This window comes from Neofelis nebulosa, chromosome 13 (genome assembly GCF_028018385.1).
Source record: "Neofelis nebulosa isolate mNeoNeb1 chromosome 13, mNeoNeb1.pri, whole genome shotgun sequence".
In the NCBI taxonomy this organism is placed as follows: domain Eukaryota; kingdom Metazoa; phylum Chordata; class Mammalia; order Carnivora; family Felidae; genus Neofelis; species Neofelis nebulosa.
Genome location: NC_080794.1, coordinates 75,531,530 through 75,558,906, shown reverse-complemented (window position 1 = coordinate 75,558,906; position 27,377 = coordinate 75,531,530). Strand labels below are relative to the sequence as shown.

At 39.2% G+C, this 27,377-nt stretch overlaps 1 protein-coding gene and 1 long non-coding RNA gene across 6 annotated transcripts in view; one reads left to right on the top strand and one right to left on the bottom strand.

The window, feature by feature from the left end:
* The window catches only part of LOC131493401 (uncharacterized), a 144,027-nt gene extending 127,456 nt beyond the window's left edge, over window positions 1-16,571 (top strand). For 4 of the 5 annotated variants that reach the window (XR_009252626.1, XR_009252629.1, XR_009252624.1 and 1 more), the window contains 3 exons: window positions 7,961-8,053; window positions 13,931-14,286; window positions 15,358-16,571. This is a non-coding gene — a long non-coding RNA (uncharacterized LOC131493401). The remainder of the gene's footprint in view (window positions 1-7,960; window positions 8,054-13,930; window positions 14,287-15,357) is intronic. The other variant, XR_009252628.1, reaches the window with a different exon arrangement.
* NHLRC2 (NHL repeat containing 2) overlaps window positions 8,499-27,377 on the bottom strand; it is a 55,497-nt gene continuing 36,618 nt past the window's right edge. Inside the window, exons 6-11 of the mRNA XM_058697848.1 lie at window positions 21,600-21,699; window positions 18,229-18,460; window positions 17,545-17,667; window positions 16,424-16,633; window positions 15,183-15,402; window positions 8,499-12,003 (exon numbers count right to left, since the gene is read on the bottom strand). Coding sequence (XP_058553831.1) covers window positions 11,747-12,003; window positions 15,183-15,402; window positions 16,424-16,633; window positions 17,545-17,667; window positions 18,229-18,460; window positions 21,600-21,699 — 1,142 coding nt within the window. The 3' untranslated portion in view covers window positions 8,499-11,746. The remainder of the gene's footprint in view (window positions 12,004-15,182; window positions 15,403-16,423; window positions 16,634-17,544; window positions 17,668-18,228; window positions 18,461-21,599; window positions 21,700-27,377) is intronic.

Sequence of the window (27,377 nt, the reverse complement as noted above, 5' to 3'; positions counted from 1 at the left end):
GTTACTTTGAAGTAAAGCAAAACAAGGAGGCTTTTCCAAATACATTGTAAATTGCAGAATCTTAGAATAGCTCCAAACCTGAGGTCATTGGCTTGCATTGTCCACCTGCTAGGATAAATACTTGGGATAAACACGTCCACTGCCTTCTCATCTCTATTTGAAGACATTCACGGGCAGAGAAGCCGTGCTCTCCATTAGCACAAATGACTCAGGGTTTGGAGTATTTATTAGTTGTCAGTCACTGGGCTAAGTGCTCTTCTAATGTTGTAAAATAATTCCGTGAGGTAATAATATCTAGTTTAACAGATGAGGAAACTGAGTGTCAGTGGAGAAGAAGTAACTTGGCTCGTGTTTGTTCCGTGACCAGGTGATAGCGTCAGGTCAGCTGGCACAAAGGCGGTGTGTTTTAGACACGATAGTGTATCGTGTGACAGATTGACTCTCATTTACGTGACTTCTCTGCACATATTCTAAGATAACCAGTGTAGGCTTTCTTTCCCCTCCACAAACGTTTATCTATCCATTCCTGCCTCTCCTATTACCCTTCTGGTTACCTCTTCCAGGGATGACACAAGATAAGCAGTGTGATTGGAGGGAACAGAAGTCATCTTTTCCCCACTTCAGTTTGCTCTAAACAGTTGTAACGTGAATTCGTAACATTTCAGACAAGACAAACCTCTATTGGGTAAATAAACGCTAGTCCCTCCCTATCCCCTATGTTCAGCTCTGTGTGGTTATTAGGCTTTGTTATATCCTTCCATTTCTCTATTCCGCCGAAGTTCTTGCTCCAAACAATTGTGACACGCCCAGTTTGTTACAACACTTTAAGCAACAACCACTCCCTCAAGGACACGGTTCTCATTTCAGTTGCACAGAATATTGACTGTAATGACCTACGTATAAACTTCACTGTTAGCCCCTCAGTCCATAAATCACTGCATAATGACAGATGTGTCCCACGATCCGTGACCAACAATGTCACTTCTTCCAAAGTCTGGTGACTGGTCACGTGTGCGTGGTATTCCGTTCATGCACAGACAGCGGAGCGCGTAACTGTGGTGACTTCTCGTTTCCTGGTGGTAAAGCCACGTGACATTTTAGAAACATGGATAAGCCAAAGAGGGAAAGACAGAAAGTACAGCAAAGAAAAAAAACGTGAACACACCGAAGTGACATTTGAGCTGAATGTAGATGGAGCCACACAGGCAACAGCTGGCCTTGGGAACGCTGTCGCTGTTCGATAGACTTGACCAGCATCCAGGGAAACTGAGTGAGGGTGACCTTGACCTACATGAGGAAAGTGGCTTTGATGAGAGGGATGATGGTGTCCCAGAGGCAGTGCTGATGGAAAAAAGCTTCGCATTAAAGAAACTGTAGGACATAGAGCACAGCATTGAAAGCATGGATAAAAATGTCGGTAGCTGATTCAAACTTAGAAAGGCGTATGACAATCTGCCTTCAAGAAAAATACTTGCTGTGTATCATCAACATTTGTAATGTTTTAAACGACAGTGTGCTAAATTTTAGCTTTATTATTTTTTTCATTTTCCTCATACTTTCATAATTGGCACTAAGAGTTTTTAATTTTTTTTTTTAAGTTTATTTATTTTTGAGACAGAGACAGAGCATGAATGGGGGAGGGTCAGAGAGAGAGGGAGACACAGAATCGGAAGCAGGCTCCAGGCTCTGAGCCGTCAGCCCAGAGCCCGACACGGGGCTCGAACTCACCGCGAGATCGTGACCTGAGCCGAAGTCGGACGCTTAACCGACTGAGCCACCCAGGCGCCCCAAGAGTTTTTAATATTTTAACCAACATTTTTAAAGCTCATGAAACAGTCCTGTCTTCTCCCATTGACTGTTAGGATTTCTTTGCATGGTTCCAGACTGCCTGGTCATCTCTGTGGTCTTGCATTACTATGCAGAGTCAAATGTATCGGCAAATCCTCTTGGTTTCACCTCCAGAATGTCTCCGATTTATCTACTTCTCCCATACTCGTCCAATTCATAATTAGCTTTTTCCTGCTGGGACCAGTAAAAGAATAGCTTCCTAACTGCTTCCCCTCTCCCTGCCCCATTCCTCATAATCCATCTTTCACTTAGTAGCCACAGGGGTCTTTTAAAATAGATTCAGGATTTCCCTATTTAAAGGCTCATAACGGCTTCTATTCGAACCCTAAATAATTGCAACTCACGTTCAAAATGTGCCTGCTGCGTAGCCTCTGACTTGACGCCCATCCTTCTGGTCCCGGTTTGGGGCAGCAAGTTTGCGCCTCATCGCCCTGTGTTTATAATGAAATGCAGGTGCATTAAATTGCATATATTCACTATAATCCTTGGTTCTTAACACTCCCAGTAAAAAGTCCTGAAACCGCTGTCCAACCCACAAGCTGGACTCATGTCTCACGGTCACCTTCATCTCCCCTCTCTGCTTCCTTGTGTCCAAGGTTAACCACCATTCTTAATCTGGTAGCTATCATTTCCGAGTTTTTCTTTTTAAAATAATTTTATCTTCTCTATATGTATATACCTAAAGTATGTTTCGTTGTTTAAACTTTTATAGGAAAGTCATCGTGTTGAGTGGAATCTTTGGGGACTCTCTCCCCCACCCCCTACCTGACTTTGATGGACTCTTCTGACGATGGTTGTTTCTAAGTTTGGCTGAACACAGGTGCTATGAACTCTCCAGCACACGCATGGCCTACAGCACTCTCGTGTAAATACCTAGGGGTGCTAACACCCAGAAACAGACTCGTGCATGTACGGAGCTTTGACACATGGCATAGGAGGCATGTCATGTCAGTGAGAGAATGTTTTGCAATGAAAGTAGAAAACATGTTTATTCATACATAAATCACCACTACTGGGTTCCTATTCCATACATACACAAAGATAAACTCCAGAGGAATTAAAGACTTAAATGTTAAAAAATGCACAAAACTTGGGGCACCTGGGTGGCTTAGTTGGCCGAGCGTCTGACTCTTGATTTTGGCTCCGGTCATGATCTTACGGTTGGTGGGTTCGAGCCCCATGTTGGGCTCTGTGCTGACAGCGTGGAGCTTGCTTGGGATTCTCTCTCCCTTTCTCTCTGCCCCTCCCTCTCCCTCTCTCAAAATAAATAAACTTAAAAAAGATACACAAAACTCAAGACCTAAAAACTTTACAAGTCTTAGTAGAAAGTAAGTAAGCACATTATCATTTATTGCTTAGAATAGGAAAATATGTTTTTAATGAGACACAAAAAATATCGACTATATATCGAATATAAAGTTAAATTTATAAACTTTTTTTTCCCCCCCAGCAAAAGACACCTTAGTGAAAATGAAAAGGTAAGTTACTTGGGGAAAGTATTTGCAATCATGCACTATCAAGACTGGAGGAAGAATGTTTACATGACAGCAAGCACATAGGAAAACAGAAAAATGGGCAAGAGATACAAACAGGCATTGAAATATCATCTGACATTTGTGTGGACAAAGTTCAAGTCTGTCAATTCAGTGTGGGAGGGAATGTGGGATCAGTGGCTCTCACAAACTCTGCCATGAGAACCACTTTGGGAAAAAGTTGCCTCCGTGGCTTCTGCACTTTCTGCGGGTGGATGTGTGATTGGCTACTTTCAAGTTCAGCGTGAGGCCTTTACTCTTATTTACCTTGTTTCAGAAATTACCCTTTCGGGTTTTTTATTCATTCTTCTCTCTTTTCAACTACAATGCAAGCTCTAGAGCAAGGATCTTGTCTAATTTGTTCATCACTGATTCTAGAGTACAGGATCAGAGGTGCTCAGTAAATGGTCCAATGGATTGATTTGCATTTGATTTAGGGGAGTTGGCATCCTTCTAGTGCTCTTTATGAACCGTGTGCTCGCATTCTTTGCCTGTTTCCCAACTGGGGTAACTTTCTCTTATTAGTTCATAAGAGCTCCTCACATATTATAATGATTAATCTTATGTCCAATTTTGTTTTGCAGTACTTTGTTTTTCATTGTAACTTTTCATTTCTGTTCTCATTATACAGATGCTTAAAATTTTTGTGTAGTCCTACGTATCAGTCTTTCCCATTATTGCTTTTGGGTTTTAGGTCCTACTTAGAAATGCCATCCCTACCCCTGACACTATATTGTTTTCATTTTTTCTGGCATTTTGCATTTTCAATTTTTATGTTGCCACTAATTCCTTTAAAATTCTGTATATAGTGTTAAGTAGAGATTTTTTTTTTCTTTTCAAATGTTCCCAAGACCATTTACTAAATTGATCACCTTCCCTAAATGTATTTTTGAATTTACGATTTTTAATTAATGGAGTTATGATTTCATGATTTTATTTTATTTGCTTGCAGTTTTTTTTAAAAAAATTAAGTCCTATGCTCATTTCCCCAAAAGTTCAAATAATAAACCACGATTTATAGGTTTTTAAGCAGTAAAATTATCTCATGATATACTTAAAACAGAAAGCATATTAAAAACAGAAACGTGGCTTTAGAGAGAAAATATTTAATCTATTTCATGAACAAAATGTGCAAAGTTTTAGAAAAGAGGCATTAGGTTTCAGTATAGAGTATAAATACATTCTTGCTTTTATAACCACACGTATCACACATCTTTTGAGTCGGTAATGAGGGCCGGTGCGCACAGTTGTTCCAAATGATCTTCTGTTAACACGTGCACCGGAAAGCATCACTGAAAATAGTTGAGATCGGTGTAGAAATACAATGTTATATAAAAATATATTACTCTGTCTACATGAAACAAAAAAAGCAGACCGCAAACATTTTTAGAGTTAGAGTATGGATGGAAATATCAATATGTGATGTTCTAAATTAGATTTTCATTGCATTTTTTAATCTTTGGAGAAAAAAATAAACCTTTGGAATGGCAGATATGAAGTCAGCACAGCAGACCAACTGTATTTTCAAAAATAAAAACACAACTTTATCCACACAAAAGATGGGAGAGTCTGAGTCTCTAAAATATGACAAAGTTATGAGATGTTACAATTCGGAAATCTGTTTTACACATACATATCTCAAGCACACAGCAAACTCTGTCCACAAACCACACATAAAGTAATTAAAGCAATGTAAGTATTTCGAAACTGGTTCTCAATGCACCCCTGACAGTGAGAATTTCAAACTTTAAAAAAAAAAAAAAAAATTAACCTATGTAGAATATAATTAGGAAGGTATATTGCAGGCTAGAGAGAAATTAATCTTAAAAGCACATGGGGGTACGGTTCTGCTCTGGAAACTGAGATATTATTAGGAATTCTAGAAAAAAAGAATTTGCCACACCAAAACCTTTCTGCTGTAGAGCCATAGCTCCTCGCTGAAACCTCTATAGAAACTACCATTGTTTTTAAAGAGAGGGAAGCCTAAGGTGTGGAGAGGAAATGGTAGTATGTATTCTACAGGTAAATCGGGATGACGAGTATCTGAGACGTGCATGAAACAACACATTTCAACTCTATACGAGCAAAAACTTGTTGGTTTTGAACAGCATAATGAGCAGGGCAGGCAGCCCATCCTGTACATACCCACAGAATGATTGTAATTCTGGTGGCATTAAGAATAATGACCAAAGATTCTAACAATAGAAGATTGTTACATGGCAGAGTCCTTCTACATTTTGAGAAAGGAACAGGTCTATTTTTACCCTTCATTACCATAGTTTATCAACTACTGTTTTGCCCTCTATGTTTTAGCAGATATTTATGAGCACAGCACACCAGAGTCATGAAAATACTGTTCAAACTGGGCATATTTAAATCTGAAGGCTGTTTTTTTCCCCCGATTTCTCAGCATTATGAGGGCTCATTTCACTTTATTTCAAATAGAAGTATGTAACCGCGTGTATTAAAAACAAAGGCAATGAATTATGTTTGTCCATGTAACTCAGTCTCAGGTTTTCAAAAATTGACAAATTTTGCCGAACTCTGTATCGCTGAAAAACATCAGGTCTGTAAGTTGCTGCTAGAAGAGGAAGGAATTCACACCATGCCCTGGCAGTCACAAAAAGGCCTGAGTATATGGTCGTTTAGCAACCCTTTGTGCTTGTTTAGTGTTTTTTAGCGTATGGTTGCCGGCAGAGGCAGGGAGGCATAGCTGGAGATACTTGTGGCTCTTTCCTTTTGGTTGGGGCTTTCAACAGAATGAAATGCCCTAGGGTGTACTCGAGAGCGCCATGCCTTGAAGAAGGGACACCCCAGACAACGGAGAACTCGAACTAGGCAAACATCCCACAACCAGGATCTAGAATTTTCACTGTTCAACTCGAACCTTGGAAAATAATGAAACCCAATCAGCACACTAGGAAATGGAGGGGTAGCAATCAGAAAAGCTGCCTAGTGCTGCCTCCTGGCCCACTGTGCCCAGGTCCTGGGTGGTCAGACCAGCTGCCCGGAAGCCAGAAGTAGCCAGTGGAAGGAACCTGTAGGTCTGCTGTGCGAAAGGGCCGAGGTTTGCTGGTCGCGGAACACATGGAGACAGATCAGTGAGACCCTAACTTCTAATACTACTCTTTGTTACCCTACTGCAAGAACATGGGGAAAACAAACAATTATTCAGGACAAAATGGAGATTTATGGGTAGTGTGAATTCTTCATTTAAATCAACTATGTACATGCCACAGGAGAAAGAGGAGGAAATCTTGGCAATTAACAGTGAATTCTACTTCTAAAGTATGACACGGTAATTACCTTTTGAGTTTTACATTTCCTTATGGGTTTCAGGAATGAGATTTTATAGCAATTAGCAAGTTCTAATGATTTAAATTAGCCAACTATTTAATGAAAAGATGTTTATAATCTTGTTCCTAGATGATCACGGAGTCACAGTGGTAACATTTTACTTCACACTTTCAGTACCTAACGCTAGAATAGGTTTACTGTAATAGAATTGCATATATGTGAGTCACTGGAGTGGGGGGCGAAGGTCTTACCTACCAGTGCCATTTATGACACGAGTAAGCAGAGAACTTTGTGTGTTACCAAGACTGGCCAAATACTATGCTTCTGGAACTCACTTTGGTTATTAAAATGTTCTTAAATATGACCAAAATTTTTAGGTTGTGAGACAGTCCTGTTCTAAGGATTAAGTTATCCTTTGTGACAAGGTCTTATAATTACCTTTTGAAGACCAATAAAATCTACTTAATTCCTTAATACACCCATCTGCCAAGAAAAATCCTGGATGACATGTGAATTTGAGAGAATAGTACACAAAATCTTTTGGGAAACAAAAGTATGCAGTCTGTTCCAAGCCGTGAAGGGTAAGAGCGTATAACGAAAAGCCAAAGAGCTAATACGGTTCGGTGGAGTTAAATTTCAAAAACGTGTTTTTGGACTTTTGGGTTCTAGGACTTTTTGGATTCTTTAGATTATTATTTACTATATATAGCTTCAAAAGATGTAGGTGTAAAACAAATACTTTTGAGAGGCAGTATAACATGGTAGTTCAGCGGACGCATCCAGGCCTGGCCACTTCCTAAATGCGTGAGCTCGAATATACTGGTGGAAAGGCTTGTGACTCTTTTGTTTCGGTTTCCTCGTCAGGGAAATAAGGAAAAACAGAACCTCTCTCAGAAGGCTGTTGTGGAGGTTAAACGAGCTAATACATGAAAAGCACTTAGAAAAGTGCCAGGCACATACTGAGCACTCAATATATTCAGCTCTCCGTAAATACCACACAGGCTTGAGAAAGCATCCACAGAAGCAAGTGCTCTTAATTCCGAGGGCTGTCTTCACTCTACATCTGCAAGTAGGCAGGACTCAGGAGACCGGTATTCAAATAAAAGATCACTCACGATTCACCTTCTTAACCATTCCACGAAACTGGTCCAACGACAGCCTGTGCCAGGCACTGCTCCAGTGTCTGACGTATTACTCTGAGAGCTTGAGATATGGTCCCCGACGTGCCGGAGCCATTTCCTCATCTTTAAAATGGAGGTAACATCTATTTGTCTGATTCGTAGGTTACCCGGAAGCTCAAAGGAGGCAAATTGCGTGAAGGCACTTTGAAGATTTTGTGGAGCACCATCAGACTGCATTACAGGCATGGGTGCAGGGTGAGTACGTGTGGACCCTCTCAAAGGAAGGTAATCGGTCGTAGTTCTGGGTTTAAGAAAATGTCCATAAAACTGTAGGCTTCTAACTCTAACATCATTTATAAATAGCAATACACTTTATTATAAAACTGTGTTTCTCTTATCGGGTCCCAACTCTATGGGGAGTATTAACATATCAAATAGATGGTTGGGAAATATTTTCCTTTAGAATTGCAATTGCAAAGCAAATGTCAAGCTAGATATTTATGGTCATAAATTATCATCATTAGCTAATAAGTAGCAGCTCCATTAATTACTAAAAGCTTTACAAACACTATTTCATTGAATCCTTATGGCGACCCCATAAAACAGGTAGAGTGGCCCCATTTTATAGGGCTAGAGTCCAAGAGCCTGCAAAGCACGTGCCCTTAACCTCTACACATTACGCAATAAAAACACCAGAATAAAAAGTCCTAATCATTTCTGTCTTTACCAAATCACATACTTAAGAGAACCAATAGATCAAAGCATTCCAAATTATGTTCTGATCCTTGCAATAAAGGTGATTTTAGAAGTTACATCAGTGCTTCCCATTCAGTTTTCCTTTAAATTCAGTTTCACTTTAAATCTTTAAAAAAAACTTCTTCCCCCCTGAAAATAACACATTGTTCACTGAAAACAAACTATAGGCAAGTTGAATTAAAATATTTATAATTTTATCATTGAGGAGAACCACCGTTGACATAGTTCCTCCCATGTATTTTTATGCAGTCGTGAACTATGGAATTTAGTTTTTGATGATTGTTCTTAAACACGATACCAAATACAAGGGCCAGACTGAAGTCTTTTTAATTGGCAGATATAATAAATTTTGTGCAGGCAGAAAATTATTACAGATATCTATTTTCAGTTTTTTCCTAAAATTTCCAACCATGGACAAACAAGCAGAGAGTAACTTATTTTGGTGATACTAACCAAAAGTATTCTGCCCATAAGAGAAACTTAGATGAGAAGTTCTTGATCTTTGTATCTGTGCATGTCTATACACGTGCATGTGTGCACACACACACACACACATATATATATTCATCAGCACGTGTGAAATATTTTTGGCTGTGTTAAGATTTATAGCTTTCTGCAGACCTAATAATACTATAACTATAGTTTTAATTAGAACAGTCAGGGGGAAAACTGTTTTGTAGTCATTGAACTTTGCCGGAATTACACTTATGGGTGATTCAACTATAAAGTTTTTCCTTGTGAGTAGGTTAAATATTTGCTTGAGGCAGCATATTTAAGATAAGCAAAGTTCTTTTCAGGGATCCTATTAATCCTGAGTATAAATTCAGGAAAAAAAAAAAAAAGTCCTACTGCTTGTGAAATAATATCCCAGAGAGTGATGGGAAAAATAGTGACAAAAACAGCACAATTCAGGGCAAAGATCCCAGGTATCGTGTCAAAGTGTGTGTGATGCCACATTACTGGCACTTTGATTAAGATGACTTATGCTAAAATCTGACTCTTTTTAAACTATCACTGGACATAATTGATACAAGGAAAGCTAAAGCTAAAAAAAAAAATGCAAGTCCTTATAGAAAACAGAAGGCAGACAAGGATCAAGAAGTTTTTAAAAATAAACTTTCGAGTGCTTCCTCTTATGTAAGAGGTTTATGTTAGTCATAAATTCTAGGAACCTACTTATACTGCTTTAGTAGGATTCATAAAAAATCATACTAAATCCACATAAATAATATTTTTAATGTAAGAAATAGTGCATATTGGTGACTAAGAATGTTCAATAGAACTATTTTGAAAGAAAATATAAGCTTAATACTAACTGAAAACTGTCTAGACAAAAGGAATAGAGATACATAATACATATGTGTGTTTGTATATTATATTGAAAAATTAATTACCAGGTATTTCTGAATTGGGTTAAAACCATATATACTTCTTTCCCAGGAAGTGAAATTGTTTATGTCTTTTTAAATAGGAAAAGATTAACCCAAAATATTCTCATCATGTCCAAATGGAAATGAGAAGTAGAATATTTCAAATTAGATTAAAACAGGACTTCAGCCTATTTTCCATAAAAGAATATTAATGTTATTCATTCCTTTATTACTGAATGCTTTTTATGGAAAGAAAAGGTTTATGAGGTAATTATATAATAACTTTAAACAAGATTCCTTTTAACTTTACATTATGCTTCTCTTTAAAAAGAGCTTTAGCAGATTACAAATTAAATCCAAATCATGACTATGCATTTCCTTCAGAGATTTAGAGAACCTGAGTAAATGAAGCTATTAATATGTTCAAAATTGTATTTCAAAAAGAAAAATGGGCAGATGATGGTAGTCCAAAGATTATAGTTCAAATTTGTTTCTGAAGGGGGGAAAGGCATATTATGTCATCTTGCCTATAAATAGTTATTGTGGAAATATAGTTTATGCCTGACATTTTCAAAATCCTGTAAGCTGATTAAATCACAAACGTATTGAACCAGTTGTAGTAAAAACAAGAATAGGCTTTTAAATAGTTATAAAGGGAAATTATAAGAAAAAAACTTTCCATTATCTTCTACTGGCAATTTCTTTTGGGGTTAAAAACCTCCCCGGTGTCATTTAATCACTGTATGTTTCAGCCCTAATGTTTTAAAGAGTAATAAATATATATACATATTAATAGAATGAAAGTGCTTCACACTAAAACTTTCCTTGAAGGCTTAAAAGTGATTTTTTAAAAAACATCACAATAAATGATAATTTAAGTTCTGTATAGGGGAGCCCAAAAACCCCAAATCCAACGAATCTGCACACTTTAATGCTTACAGGTGAAATTTAAACCTCTAAGACAACGTATATATACCTACTTACTCAGATTCAGCTGTCACAATTTATTATCATAAATAGCATCACAGATAGTAATATGTCCCAAAGTCCCTTTCTCCTTGAAAGTTGTAGTATTTCTGGGGCCTCACTTATTACCCGGTAAGACTGTATTCAATCAGAAAAAGTTCAGAAATTGAGTCTGTACATCCTTAGACCTCTTTTTCTGTATATAGTTATAAGGCATTAATAATGGCATGTTAAAATAGCAAATAATTTATAATAAAAATAGAAATTCTTTTAAATTGCTCTCAAATGAGAGAATCATAGAGAACAGAGAACATATTTACCACCCAGATACTCTTTAAGCTTCTGTAATGTGATTTTTTTTTTTTTTTTTTTTTTTTTGGCTTAAAACAGACCTTAGGCCCTGAATGGCAGGTGTCCTTATACCAACATGTGGACTGGATCTTAGGTTCTGTTTAAAGTTATTGTGAAATTTATATATTTAAATGTGCTACTCGCTAATAAAGATAGAAAAAGTTAAAATATTTGGTTTCATTACTGTTATCAGTATTCATTGCAAATTATCTTCATAATAGTCTAGACTACAGTATGGATTTAAGTTTTGTGCCAAATAGCACAAAGTACAAAATCATGGTTCAAATGATGGTCAGTGATTTAGCTGGTACACAGCCAGAATGAAGGAATTTGTTTATCATAGATAAGTAAATATGAAGCGTAGCTTTATCTTAGTATCAGTTGCTAGAACTGAGCAATGGGTCTCCTGGTACCCAGAGGCAGAAATAAAGCTGCTTTTTGTAAGGTACAGTGACTGGGAGGGTGGAGGCCAGGGGCTATGGTGACTGGGTAGCTGGCTGGCTTGCTAAAATACATACTTGAGCTCTACTGGAGCTATGCACCCTGGTTGTGCACTGGTTATTTGTAAAGGCTGACTGAACATAATTCCCTTCATCATACAGGCGTTGCTGTCTGTGCTACAGTAATAAAGAAACACGCTGATAGATAGAATGGCTTCAAGTGATAGGCAATCTCCAGGGATCTGCAGTGAGATGGCTGGTTGACTGGAAATGCTCTCGATTACTCCAGAGGGTATCTGTCCTCGAAGAAGCCATTCATTGCCTAGAAAATAAACACGTAAATTACAAAGACTGTATAAGACGTCAAGGAGGAAATCAGACAAACCTCACGAAGACTAGATTCAATCAACAGACATTTACTGAAAGCCTCTAAGTGTGAGGCATTATGCTCTGTGTGAAGGACATAATGGTCACCCATGAGATGTTTCCAGTCTAATGATCTTGATATCAAATTGTTAAAATTCTTCCTCTGAAGACTGTAACTTACAAATTTCTGCTGAAATCAGACCCAATAATGAAAATATGACTATAGAGCCTTAATCCTTGAAATTAAAAATGAAACCTATTAAGTTCTAGAAATTAACTAAACAGGTCATTTTTACCAGATAAGAGTGTTCGGGAACGTCATGAAAACTACAAAATAAATGAGGGCACACAAATGTGTGTACAACTCTGTGGTGATGCTCAAGTCCTTTAAGTAATGATGAATTATTAAATACCCAAAGGTAAAAACCAAGTAATTTTTAGAAACAAATACTGCGTGTGTTACTCAGATGGGCTCAACAATGTGAATACTAAGAGATTCTATTGAGCTCATTTTCACACATAACTCTTGTTAGGCTTCACTACGTAGATTATAACACAAGTCTAATAAGCCACTAACAACCTTTAAGCTTCTAGTATCAGAATTGTTAAGATCTCTTCATTCGTGAGCGCCTCCTCTCAGAAGGAACATATGTTCCTACTGAGGAAGCGCACATGGACGTGGACGTTCAGCTCAGAGGGCTCAGCACCAAGAGCCAGCATTTGGAAAACACAGGACATGCTTTCCTGCCGAGTCACACAGAAGACACTGAACACAACCTCATGACTTCTCAATGACTTGGGCCATTTGTACAAAAGCCAGACCACCTGCTGAGTGGTGATGAAATTCTGTGTCTACTTTTTAGTCTTTCTTTCTTTCTTTCTTTCTTTCTTTCTTTCTTTCTTTCTTTCTTTCTTTCTTTCTTTCTTTCTTCCTTCCTTCCTTCCTTCCTTCCTTCCTTCCTTCCTTCCTTCCTTTCTTCCTTTCTTCCTTTCTTCCTTTCTTCCTTTCCTTTCCTCTTTTCTTTTCTTTTCTTTTCTTTTCTTTCTTTCTTTCCTTTTTCACTTCAAGATGAGCCAATGGACTCTGGGCATCTGCCTATATCAGGCTGCTCAGTCTCCCTTCTAAGTGTATTGCCTCTAGTTCTCTGTTGATTGAAAAATCATATTTGAGAAAAACAGGTCAAGTAAGAGAAAGGAGAAGGTGAAAGGTGAAAATCTAAAGAGTTAGGTGAAGAGTTTTTAAAACGCTTCAGCCTTCTTTGTTTACTTCTGGATTGGGGAATATGTTTTATTTAAGGTTTGGCTTTGCTAGATGGCAGATTAGTGGGGAACTTCTTATATTTTAAATCAAAACAAACTGTGCTATTTTAATATCCAATTCTAGAAATAAAACACAAGGTTTCTTTATTATTTTTCAGATACATTACATGTGGGAATTATAAAGTTATATGCTAATGGTGCTTTTATACTGACTTTTTTTTTGGGGGGGGGAGGGGACTTAAAACCTTCACATATGCTGACAACTTTATATAAATCATAGTGAAAAATGGGCATTTTAAGTCTCTAAATAACCGGCCAAGAAGAAAAACCTTCCTTTATTCATAGGTGTATTAATGTACTCTATAAATAATTTTCAAAAACCTTAAATTATCAGGACTCTTGTCTGAAAGCTTATTTGCCCCTGTACAATAAAAACAGAGCCACTATTTTGGACAAGTGAGAAAACAGGAATTTTCCCTATAGACTACTTCACTTTAATACTACCTGTATTTTATATTCCAGTGGCTTATTATTAATCTGTGTTTGACCACAGAGACTTGAAAATGTTAATTTGTCAATAACATATTTTAAAACTCAATCCACTGCTCTTTCATTACACACAGAGATGAAATTAACAGTGATCTCCAATTGATGCAGTGCTTTCAGACCAACAGATGCAGGCACGACAGTGAAGCCCACAGTGGAGGACCTGCTCTGGATCCACGGGCAGCCGAAGATGGCCAGAGTTTGAGTGCCTCCTGCCCACAAAGCTGACTCCGGACATCTTCCTCCTCGCCTGCAGAGCTCAGCCCTCTCCTTGCGGGGGGTGGGGTGGTTGGTCTCCCAAGGCTCAGTCAGTCACCCCAGGGCCAGCTTCCCCGACTCTGACCCAGCAGCTCCTCCCGGCTGGCCCACCGAGATCTGTGCTCTCTGGATTCAGATGCCCAGCGGGTGGTTGCTGCCCTGGGAAAGCAGCAAGGTAAGGAGGCAGAGAGCCTGGGTCTGGGTCAGGCACACAAGAAGTGTGTGAGAGGGCATGAGGGAGGAGGCGGGAGGAAATGGGAGACTGAGAACATGCGAAAGAGCGTGGGAGAGCAGGGCAGAGGAAGGTCAGTAGAGACCAGAAGTCAGCACTTCGTTCTGGACCACTAATGTTTTACTTTCAAGTTGTTGTCCACGGTTAGTGAGGCTGGAAAGCGCTGCTATAAGGCAAGCAGCAGGCTGATTCCTTCTTAAAAATTAATGAGGAGCACACAGCGATTCAAATACACATTCAAATCTTTACACAATTTACAGTCACTGGGGATACTTTGAGAATAGACGTGAGCAGGAAGTGCTCCTGAACAACTACAAATTAGTGAGTAAGGACAAAGGCTCCGCCTGGATGCTGATCACAGTAATTCATTTGTATCAGTTACATATCCTCCAACAATGTTTTATTCTTCTACTTGAATGGCATACTTTGAGGATACGGTTTTGGCATCCATTTTCTTATAGCAAGCAAGTACTTGGGCTCAAGTTCTACCTCTGGCATCTCTGAAGAAGAAAATGTAGCTTCAGGCTTAGTAACTGGTAAATCAAGTCCTAATGAATCTTTTGAAATAAAATGAACAGCAACTGAAAAGCTCTAAAGCACCTAATAGATGCTATCTGGAAAAGTAAAAGATAATAGTGAAACAAAGAATGGAACTGGAAAAAGCCCGAGTCAAGTTACTTCAGTTAAAGTAGTATGTTTTTAAAAATATCGTACTCCACCAGGGGGGAAACCAATTTCATTCTTTAGAATCGATTCTGAGATTTATATCACCGTATTACTGGAAGGTAGAATGGTAAACATGATTTCATACTGGAATATTTCCAGGATTACTCTCATACCTTCAGCTGTTAGAAACCACCAACTGGGTACTCCTTCGGTTAACTTTGTTCCCGATGGGAGGTCTAATCTTAGCTTGAACTGCAGAGTCTGTCCTGGAGATGCAGCCACTGGGGGAAGTCGAATGTTTGGAGCAGATTTAGGTAGTTTGGGTAATGTTTTCTGTTTTTCTCCTAGGAATGGGCCATCTACAACAGCGTTTTCAGGTCTGGAGACTGGGAGCTAGGAAATAAGGAAATCTGTTAATTAAAGCACAACTGCTTTATAGTAATTGTAAAGGGCTTAATTTTGGACTTCAGTAGAAAAATGAGGTTCTGTATCAATGAAACTTAATTGCCATTCTAGTCTGAATTAGAAATGTGCTTACTTAGACGTCCTTATGATTATTTTATAGGCCGAGAAACATATTTCATCCTGGCAAAAAAAAGTTACCAATACTAACGAATGAAACAGAACTAAGTTCATTGTCTGATATGTTTACAGATGGTAGGAAATTAAAGTAATACGTTACCAATTTAAATGTAGGGGGTATAATTCCAATTCCAATTTTCACTGCCAACTATAAGATGATCTATGTCAGGAGAAATGACACTTATGTTATGATGGCAGTCTGTATTTTCACTTTAAATCTTAGGAATCTAAAATCCTAGAATTTTAGAAAAAAAAAAACTCTTGCTTTTTTTTTCAGGCAAATGTGATATATCAGGAGGCAGCTTGAAAAATTTTGGAGACTTTATCCTTATCTTTAAAAAACTGGAAGAAACTTAAATGAGTTCTAATCAGTCTTATTTTCAATGTGTTGAGAAATGTGGCTGCTAGAGTTTCCTTTGGGAGGTTATTTGGTAATGACTCACCACAGGAAACGACTACACATTAATTTAAGAATCGTTAAAAAAAAAAAAACACCTTGACAACCCACCCCACGTGATATGTGTGGTATGATGTATCTCTATACATTTTGTTTTTAGACATTTAAACACAGATCGGAGTCCTCTTTTTTCCTTTTCTGAAAGTTCAAAGTCTTTCCAATTTCCAGTATCTTAAACACTCTCGGCACAAATGGAAGTTTTATTTTAACAAGAACAGGGCATTCTTGAACTAGGCATTCGCTCGCTACTCTATCTACCTGTTGTACCTCCAACACTGGAGATGGTTTAACCACAAGTGTCTCTGTCTGTGCTGTGAGGACTTCAGCAGGATTCTTGAAATGATACTCTTCAACTTCTACTTTCAGATTGCTTACCACAGAAATCGTTTCTGTTTCTAAATCCATCACTTTAATTTGATGATTATTGGTGTCTGCTACATATAATAACTGGCCATTCTCTCCAATACACAAGCCTCCTGGTTCATTAAAAGTTGACTCGGTGAAGCTGGAAGTGATAACGTTACTTGCGTCTCCGGTTCCTGCTAATGTCGTGCAGTTTTTTGTTTTGGGATCCACAACTTTAATCTAAAAACAAAGAACAAAGAAGTACACATCTGAAGGCCAATCTCATGTTCGTAGTAAAGCGTAGTATCAAGCAAACCAGAGAATCCGATTGCCATTAGCATCCTTGCTAAATGTCAGGAAAAGAATAGGCATTTCCGTATTTTCTTGAAAAGCCAAACATTCAAATTACAGTCTCAGGGGAGACACTCCATTCTGAGAGCTAAAAACTACGTAAAACTCCCAGTTACGTCTTATCTTCCAGCAACAATCTTTGATGAAATATTTCTGGAATTAAAAAAATAAAGTAAAATTCTTTTCCTGACAATGGGGCACAGCTGAACTGACTTTCTTCTCTCTCATGAGCATCTAACCCTGGCTGAGAATTGGCTGCTTATGTTAAACCTAATGGTTCCCAATTGTGCCTCAATTATGTTAATTTATGGTATCATCACAAGGTAGTAACATTTATTTCCCACTAGTTTTATAGAAAAGAAAAATGCAATAAAAATGGAAACAGTTGAATAATCTGTGCAATAGAGACAAAAAGGGAAATGCTGAAAATGGAATTATTTGCTAACAGGCACTGCAACTATGCAACAGCTCAGAAACGTTCCTTTGTTAGTTGACATATTAATTTCCCTGTCACCTGCCTTCTTTACTGTGTTACTAAGTAGCTTTGATGGATTGCAATTCACAATTTTTTGCTGTAGTCATTGGGAACGTGTTTAGTCCCTTCCCCAGCTCATAGTGCCATCATATGCTCTCTGCAAAGAAAGGACCAAGAAAAGAACAGCAAAGGCTTATCCATAGTTGTCAAAGACTGTTACTCCTCTCTATTTTAAAGTGGCAGTTGGAGGAGGCTCACAGAGCTTTCAGCATTTTAAATGCCACAGATGCAAAGCAGGGTATTCTACAATTCAGTAAGGACTCACCTTGTGATTATAAGAATCTGCCACATAAAGTAAATTCCTTTTCTTGTCCCAGGTTACTCCAAGTGGGTGCTGAAGCTTGGCATCGATTCCTACTCCATCAACATCACCATAAGCAAATAAATTCTTTTTTTTTTTTTAAAGAAAGAAACAGCACATATTAAAAATTTTACAGTGCTACAGTATATGGTATAAAGTAAAATAGTAAAGTAATAGTAAATTACTATTCAGCCTTAAAAAAGAGGAAATCCTGTCATGTGCTATAATAGGAATGACTCTTCAGGATATTTTGTTAGTGTAATAGGCCAGTCCCCAAAAGACAAATACTGCATGTTTCCATTTATACAAGGTATCTAAAGTAACCAAGCTCGGGGCGCCTGGGTGGCGCAGTCGGTTAAGCGTCCGACTTCAGCCAGGTCACGATCTCGCGGTCCGTGAGTTCGAGCCCCGCGTCAGGCTCTGGGCTGATGGCTGGGAGCCTGGAGCCTGTTTCCGATTCTGTGTCTCCCTCTCTCTCTGACCCTCCCCCGTTCATGCTCTGTCTCTCTCTGTCCCAAAAATAAATTAAAAAAAACGTTGAAAAGAAAAAAAAAATTAAAAAAAAAATCTATTAACTCTTCGCAATTCAAGAACCGCAAGCCTGGCAGGGTCTGGGCGCAGCATGCAACAGTGACTTTCGGGCATTACCATGGGGTCTCGTTCTCCTCCTACAAGGTGCCTCACCGCCCCGTCCCTCAGTGACACGGCTCTCACGGTGCTGCTCTCGCTGTCTGCTACAAACAGGCAGCGCCAGGGCTCTTCAGAGGCCAGAGAAAGACCTGAAGGCTGGGCGAAGCCAGCCTTGTGAGGATACGCATTATTTCGGTTCTCTTCATTTCCACTTCCGGCGAACCGAAGGCAGGTTCCTTTTTGTAGCTCACTAAAAAAAGACAAGTTCATAGGTGGAATCAACATGGTTACGTTGTATCCAATTTACTTAGCAAATGAATGTGAACAATGAAATCAGTGGTATAAATAAGCATTGTTAGAAGCAAACTGTGATCTTGGCCTAAAGAGTGCAAGTCAGCTTTGCTTTCACTGTAGTTTTTCTTTTTTAGAGAGAGAAAGAGAGAAAGCGAGCGCACGAGAGGGCGAAGGGCAGAGAGAGGGGGAGACCGAGGACTCAAGCAGGCTCTGCACTGCCAGTGCAAAGCCCGATGTGGGCTCGAACTCCCAAACCATGCGATCATGACCTGAGCAGAAACCGAGTCAGATACTCAACCGACCAAGCCACCCAGGTGCCCCTTTCACTGTAGTTTTTCTAAATCATTAACTTACTCACTGTGTAAGGACACACACAAAATTGAAACTATTCTGAATGGCTAGCTAGGAAGTCCCTGACAAGAATAAGGATCATATCATTGACTAGATAATTTTGGGGTTTTTTTTCCCTACAAAATGGCCAGAGACAGGTATAGCTGGATCCCACCTTCACTTCCTACAGGATGATAATGCTGCTTTAATCAAATGTAAAACGCATTTCTTAACATACAATAAGAAATTTCTATTTAGAGCACTCTGCAAGGATTCTTTTTGTAACATGGAGAAAGTTTTACACTTTGGCTTCTAAGTTTATGCTGGAGGAACAGTAAGGAAGACGTGGTGTGTTGAAGGAAGGGAAGAAGCTCGCTCAGGATGCAAAACAATGAGACTATGTGCCCATCATCTCCAGATAGGGTGCAGCAGGCACAAGTCCAAAATGACCACCAATCACTTAGTAGTTGATATGTCACTCATGCTAAGTTAGAGAACAGGGGATACAGGCAAAGGGTTATAGAATATATAAAATATGGGCACTTATTCAAGAAACTTCTAAAAAAAGAGAGTCATAGAAATACATGGGATAACTACTACACCAAATTAAGAGGTAATTAATACGAGTCTTAATTTCAAATAGGAGTTTCCTTAATTAAATAAAAAAGAGTGGGGAGAAAAAGTACCTTCTAAAATGTTAGGAGTCTTGCCCACTGAAGATCAGTAATAAAGATAAAGCATCCTTAAAATTATGATACGGGTCCATGTGATCTGACTGGACATTTTCCTATTACGAACAACAGTGACAACTCTACTTTTTTGGAAATTTAGTTCACTCTTGACCATCTAGGTCGAAAACAGCCATCACTTACAACAGTAGATTCTGGCCAGTTTTGCTACTTCTTTCTACACTGTTTATAATGATGCCTCATATTAATGTTTCTGGTCACCTCATGGTTTGGGCTACTGTCATCTCATGCCCAGAGATCATCACAGCCCCATCGCTGCTATCTCTGTCCCTAGTGGTGTCCCACTCCAGATGCTGCCAATGTTCTTTCAAAATCACAGATCTAATCAGGTCACTTCCCAGCTTAGAACTTTCCATATAGGCATGCAGAATAACATTCACATGTCTTAAAAGGACACACAAGGCACTTCACAATTCGGCATTTACTCACATCACTGGTGTCATCTCCTGCCTAGAAAACCTCCCCTTTCCCTAACTCCTACTCCCCTCTCAGGTTTCAGTTTAGCAGCTTCTTCCCGGAAGCCTTTCTGGATAGCTCCTATCTTATTGCTATCATAAGGTGTTCTTATTCACTTTAAAGGACTGCTGCAGTGATCCCTTTTACACACAGCGCTGGCATTTCCCAGCTACTTTCTGTTTGGTGATCTCATTCTTCCTCTGTTAGTCCACTGAAGAGAGCAACATTTAAAAAGCTTTATTCTTAATACAGTGAACATATTTTATCCCTTCAGATTAGCACAGGCCTAGCATCCAGCATGTTTAATTAAGTACGTAAGACGAATGACTAAATGTCGCCAAACAGCACACACAGCAACACATGCGCACACACACACGGTTTGGAGCATCTGGTATGTTCGATCATCTATAGAACTACTCCTTCCTACTGATAAATATATCTGAGATGATTAGCACTTACTTTCTATGGTGATTAAACGGTCTTTGTGGTCTAGGGCTTCCATTCATTCATTTATTCTATAAACCCTTACCGAACTCCTATTATATACCACATACTATGCTATGCACAGAGGGCATAGAAATGAATGAGAAAGGGTGCCTTAAGGGACAGTGTAGTAGAAGGAAACAGTTATGTAAACAAGTACAACCAGGAACGGGGAGGGGGAAGAGGAGGGGGAGAGAGAAGGCACTTATCAGCACAGTAATGTAACTACACAGGGGGTGCAGTGAGGTCATAGCAAAGAATATGTGTAGTTCTACCTGGAGTGTTAGGGAGAAGAAACAAGGCTCTACAGAAAGGATATAAAAAAAAGTGTGCAGAGACACTATTTTTTCATCTTTATATCCCCAACAGTGGCAGCAAAACTCCTACATTTACTGTATATAAACCAGGCACTAGGCTGAGCTCTTCATATATATTATTAATCCTCAAAACAAGCCAAGGAAGGAGATATAAATAAGGAAACGGAAGGATAGAAAGTGAAGTGGGCTCTCCTAAGCTCAGAGAGATGAGTGGCAGAGTCGGGATTCAACCTGAGGCATGACTACAAAACCCGAGCCATTAACCGCTCTGTCACGCAGTCCTCCAGTGTCTGTGTTAATGAGCGGGGATGTCTGGACTGCATGTTAGAGATGTGCCCACGGCTCCAGTTCTGTCTCTAGATGCTCCATAGGGCTGCTCTTCCCAGGTTCCCAGAAGTTAGCAATGGCAGTCACAAGACTTGGGCTCGTGAGATAGAAGTGACGTACGTCACTCCCAAGTAGAAGCTTTAAGAGCCACTGAGCGACTCACCACCTCTCTCTCTGCCAGGGTGACTGGCAAAGCTCCAGACGGTGGCCGCTTCATCGGCCTGGTGGCAGAGGAACGCTCCCCAGTGAACCTACTGAGTCAGCCAGAAACAAACCTTGTCTTACGCTCCCGACGATCGGAGAGGCAGTTAACGGAGCTCCAGCCCGGCACACGCTAGTGACTAGCACACAGCGGAGCTGTGAGCGTGGAGACTCGGGGAGAGGGAATTCTGTGAACTCGTGTAGTTCACACGAGACAGAAACTGTCACTTACTTTTTCTTTGGTAGTCTGCCGCTGTCCAGGAGCAGTGCCCATATCTGATGAGTCCCTGCCATGGCTATCCAGAGAATGTCATCTCTTTGGACCTCTGAACCTTTACCAAAATAAACAGTAATTATCATATACATATCTCGTTAACACAAACATTCCACATGTTTTAGAAGTTTAAAAGATGACAGCGGTTATGTTTACAAATCATCTGAAGAAAAAAATATTTGCAGCGTTTTGTTTTTGAAATTTTTCCGTTTTCCTTGTGAAATGTTACTTACTATTTATAAATTTACCTGTAAATTCATAGAAATCCAAAGCATTCTTAATAGCGGTCTGTCCCTCTGCCTCTCTGGACACAATGTTTGTTCTTATTTTATCTGCTAAAACAAGTTGACATATGCTCTCCAGAGAAACTCTGCCAGTCAAATACTGAGCATTAACCACTGAAATTATATGCTTTAATAACAGGGTTTTTGTACAATTATCATGAAAAGACCCCATCTTTTAATACTGTAAAAAAAAATAGGTATTTCCTTTGGGGCACCTAGCTGGCTCAATCGGTGGGGCATGCGACTCTTCGTCTCAGGGTCATGAGTTCAAGCCCCAGTTGGCCATCGAGCCTACTTAAATATTTCCACCACTGGATTAGCTAGACTTAGATACACATCACAGCTGTTATTTAAAAATCCACTGTTTAGTTGGCTATGAGAGTTTTCAAAAAAACAGTTCACCTGCAAAAAAGCTAAGGGTATATAACATATCAGAATATAACCTTGTTTACTAAATATCAGAAATAATTTTCCACTTTCTTAGATGATGTTACAACTAACTACAACATGACAAGGCTCTATTTCTCAATTTCTTTTGTTAACATTTTTTATTTTATTTTAATTTTTTTAATGTTTAGTTTTGATAGAGACAGAGTGTGAGCAGGGGAGGGGCAGAGAGAGAGGGAGACACAGCATCCAAAGCGGGCTCCAGGCTCTGAGCTGTCAGCACAGAGCCCGATGTAGGGCTCGGATTCACGAACGGCAAGATCATGACCTGAGCTGAAGTCAGAAGCTTAACCGACTGAGCCACCCAGGCGCCCCTTACCATATTTATTTCAATTTACGGGTGCTTGGCTGGTTCAGTTGGTAGAGCATGTGACTCCTTATCACAGTCGTGAGTTTGAGCCCCATGTTGTTGGGTGTGGAGACTACTCTAAAAATATATATATATATTCAAACTGTATTCTGAGGCAACTTTTACATATAATTGAGAATTTTTAACTAAAACAATTTGGTCAGATCTACCTTATGCTAAAAGAAATATCTTGGTAAGGCTGTTTTGTTTTTTTGTATCTTCTTTAACTTCAAGTAGTTTGTGTCCAAACTTTTCTTCCTTAACTTATATCACTTTCAAGTGTCTTTCAATTTAACAACAACAAAAATAATGATGGTTCTCAAAAAATTGTGGTTGCTATGTGCCAAGCACTTTATAGAGATTATCACTTACATTTTCTGAGATGCCCCAAGAGACACGTAGTGTTATTAGGCTCTTTTTACAGATGAAGAAACTGAGGCTTAGAGAGGTTAGGTAACTTGCCAGGATCACAGTGCTGGCAAATGAACTGGAATCTGACACCAGGTGGACCAACAGAAAAATCTAGATCACATGTTGCCTCTTTTTCTGTGTTCTTAATTACTATCCTATGAAATCTAAAGGAAAGTATTTTAATTTAATTTTTCATAGTCAAATATTTTCATGAACATAGATTATATTAAAAGTGACAAGGGCACCCATTTATTCTGGGGACTCTGTCTCTGCTTAATCACTTTAAAAGTAGATCAAAATCTTTTCATAATTATTTTATTTTGCTCCTGCCATGTAAGGACAAAGTGCAAAGGTGACCATCTATAAGCCAGAAGAGAGCTCTCACCAGAAACCAATCATGCTGGCACCTTGACCTTGGACTTCTAGCCTCCAGAGCTGTGAGAAAATAAATTTCTGTTGTTTAAGCCACCCCATCTGCGGTATTTCGTTATGGCAGCCCGAGGTGACTAAGACATTCCCCGAGAACAGAAATGAGACAAGGGTATCTGCTATCAACACTTTTATTTAGCATCATATGAAGGTCCTAATTTGTGCGGTAAGAAAAGAGAAGCACAAAGCATAAAGATTAGAAACAAAACTGTAATCAGTAGAAGATGGCACGCTGTTAAAGCCTCTACCCTCTGCCAAGAGAGAGCTGCGTTGGTACATAGCTGAGTCAAAGACCTAATCGGTTCTCCAAACTGACCGGCCTAGTTCGGCCAGAGTCTTACTGCATGAAGGCCAAACTTATAGTATTAAAGTGTGAACAATCTGTTTGGTTTTGCTCTCTGTGTACTTATTTCCTTTGAAGCATGAGAAACAAGAAAAAGTATAGAAGCAAAGGCTGTGTCAGGTCAGGATTTCAGTGTCCTGGAATTCCCCGTAACAACTGATGATGACAGCTGGGGGGAGGGAGGTGGTAAAAAATGATGACCATCCAGAACACTTCTATGACTAAGGGACTGAGCTAAAGTAAGCATGTTTCAGGGAGTATTTCCTTTAATTTAACAACTTTAGTAAGTTGTTCTCCATTTTATAAAGAAACTGAAATTGAGAAGGGTTAAATAATTTGTTAAAATTCACACAGCTAAACCTGGAATAATAATCTATTAGTAAGTCTGACTCCAGATTGTTAGTGTTCTAACCAGAACAGAGGAACTACAGAAGTGAGCCTGGGCTCTTGCAGCCAAGTTTTCTCCCTCCCTCCTTCCTGCCTCTGCCCCATGAACTTAGCCCTGGCTTCAAGGACCCAAGAACATTTTCTGTGTGATCAGGAGAGAGATCAGATCAAACGTAAGCATGGCTCTCTATGCCAGGATGTGTGTCTACATTCACTCTTTCTGTCCTTCCTTTCCTGTAGCCTATGAGATAACCTATGGCTGAATAATCCCTTACCAGTATTTTTTCCAATCCCTTGCCTTTCCATTTTTGGTTTGTTTCAGCTTACCAGCAGCTCTTTGTGACTTTTAGGATGAAACCCCATATTATAACAAATCCTTCTACAGTATTTGTTAGGTACCACTTTCTACGTGCCAAGCACTGTTCGAAATGCATCACATATTGGGGCGCCTGGGTGGCGCAGTCGGTTAAGCGTCCGACTTCAGCCAGGTCACGATCTCGCGGTCCGTGAGTTCGAGCCCCGCATCAGGCTCTGGGCTGATGGCTCAGAGCCTGGAGCCTGTTTCCGATTCTGTGTCTCCCTCTCTCTCTGCCCCTCCCCCGTTCATGCTCTGTCTCTGTCTGTCCCAAAAATAAATAAAAAACGTTGAAAAAAAAAAAAAATTTTAAAAAAGAAATGCATCACATATTAATGCTCCTAGTAATTCGTGCAATAAACTTTTGACCTATATACTATTAGTATATAAATACTATTAGTATATAAATATATTAGTATACAAGTATATTAGTATATAAATACTATTAGTATGTAAATAGACAACTATTAGTATCTTCAATTTAGATGAGGAAATTGAGGCATAAAGAGGCCAGGTACCTTGTCCAAAGTCACATAACTACTAAGATGTAAACTAATTAGAACCCAAGCGGTCTGGCTTCAGTCCATACTACACTGCCTCTCAGGAAGTTTTTACCCTGGCCTGATCATTTCACTGAGGGCTGAAGAGTTTGTTCTTGCAGATAAAATCAGAAAGAATGAAAGGGAAGAGAAGGCAGAAAAAGGTAGTCGGGCATTTATAAAGTCTATTGAGCCAACAAGAATCATTAATAATTTATACTATCCACCCTGGATTTTGAAATCTAAAGCACGTAGTTGTGTCACCAAGTATAGGTATTGGCTCTGTTCCCTCTAACAAGAATATGGTGATCATGAACATTTCAGTTTTAAATGAAGAGTTCATTTAGTATTACTGACTTCCAACAGTCACTAAAAAAAATAAGTAAAAAAATAAAAAAGACAATGCCAAGAGCTGAAAAGGTTTTGGGAGTATTTTTAAAAGGCAAAACCTCTCGTAACTGTAAGAATTAGTGAAATGATTATATAAGACAGGAATAAAATCAGCAAATGAAATATGAAAATGAAAAGAAAATTACCTGCCATCTAGCTTTTAAAAATTCAATGTTATTTTAAGCAACTAGGATCAAAAATAGAAGCCAATGATTAGAACCCTCTAAATAATTTCACCTGTGAAATTGCCCATTAGCGTAAATAGGTTTTTCTACACAATCTCTCAACCTCCTATGAAGCAAAACTTCACGCCACTCGGAGAAAGCAACCAAGCCCAGCATCCCATGGTACAGGAAAAAACCAATTACAGCTGGAGGAAGGGCAGAAGAAAAAAACCTCTCCACCTCTGGGGGAGGCGTCTTTGGCCAAAGACCCCATGCCGACACCAATACAGGTTTCCCACCGCTGGGGGAGAAGCAGAAGACTTCTCAAAACCACTCAGAATTTAGCTGCCCCGGAGAGAAGGAACGGGAACAGCGAAGAAGCTTCCCGCCTCCTTTCACGACGGCCCAGGCACACAAGGCCTCCCCAGGACTGAGGTCGACCAATAACAAACAGCAGCGGCCTCTCTCTTGTGGAACTACTGCAAGGCAGGGAGACAACCCTGTGGCTCGGCTGTGCAGCGTGACCAAAGGCGGACAGTGTGCCAACACTGAGAAAGACCCTCCGGCACGCAGGCTCCCCACACTAAGGCCGCAGCAGCCCCCTGCCAGAGGAACTCGAAAGCTATGATCGACGGAGAGTAACCACAGCGATCATAACACCAAGGCCCAGCCTAGGTTCTGACCGAATTGACTGAACCTCCCATTATAATGGCATAAATACTACTGATCTCCTCAGCCTCTACAGTTCTGTTCAAGATGACTGGAATATTAAAAAAAAAAAAAAAAAAAAAAAAAAAAGAGAGAAGACACACATAACAGCAAGGCCAGAACAAAACAACACCCCCCTCCCAAACCAAAACTCCACTTTTAAGAGACAAAACAATCAACAGAACAGACTCAGGGATGACCTGAAATCTGGAACTGTAGGGTATGGACTTTGAGAGAGCTATACTTTCTATGTTAAAGAATCTAGAGAAAGAGGTGACCAACATACCTAAATAGGTGAAGAATTTAAGCAGATACATGGAATCTATAGGAAACAGTAAAATGGAGATGCTATACACAAAAGAATCCCAATAATAAAAATTCCTTCAATAGGCTCATCTAATCAACTATTAGACACAGCTGAGGAAACAATGACCCTAAAGATAAACCAATATAAATGATCTGAATTGAAACACCACAGAAAAAAAGGTGAAATAAAAAACATGATACGTAAGAACTGTTGGGTGGAACATCAGAGTCTCACATATAAGTAGCTGAAATCCCAGAAAGAAAAGAGCAGAAAACATACATGAAGAGATGATAGGTGAGAATTTTTCCACCAATAGTGAAGGACACAAAACCAGACTCAAGAATTCTAAGGATAACTCCTACACTTACCAAACTGCTAAAAATCAAAGGAAATCTTGAAGGCAGCCAAAGGGGGCGGGGCACTTTATATGTAAAAGAACTAGGAAAATAATTAGACCTCTTGTTTAAAACTCTGTAAGTTATAAGACAATGGAATGCATCTTCAAAGTACCTAAAAAAATTCAGTCCAGACTTACACATGGAGTAAAAAATATCTTTCAAAAATAAAAGCTAAATACTTTTTCAGATATCTCACTCCCAACATCCCCCCCCTTAAAAAAATAG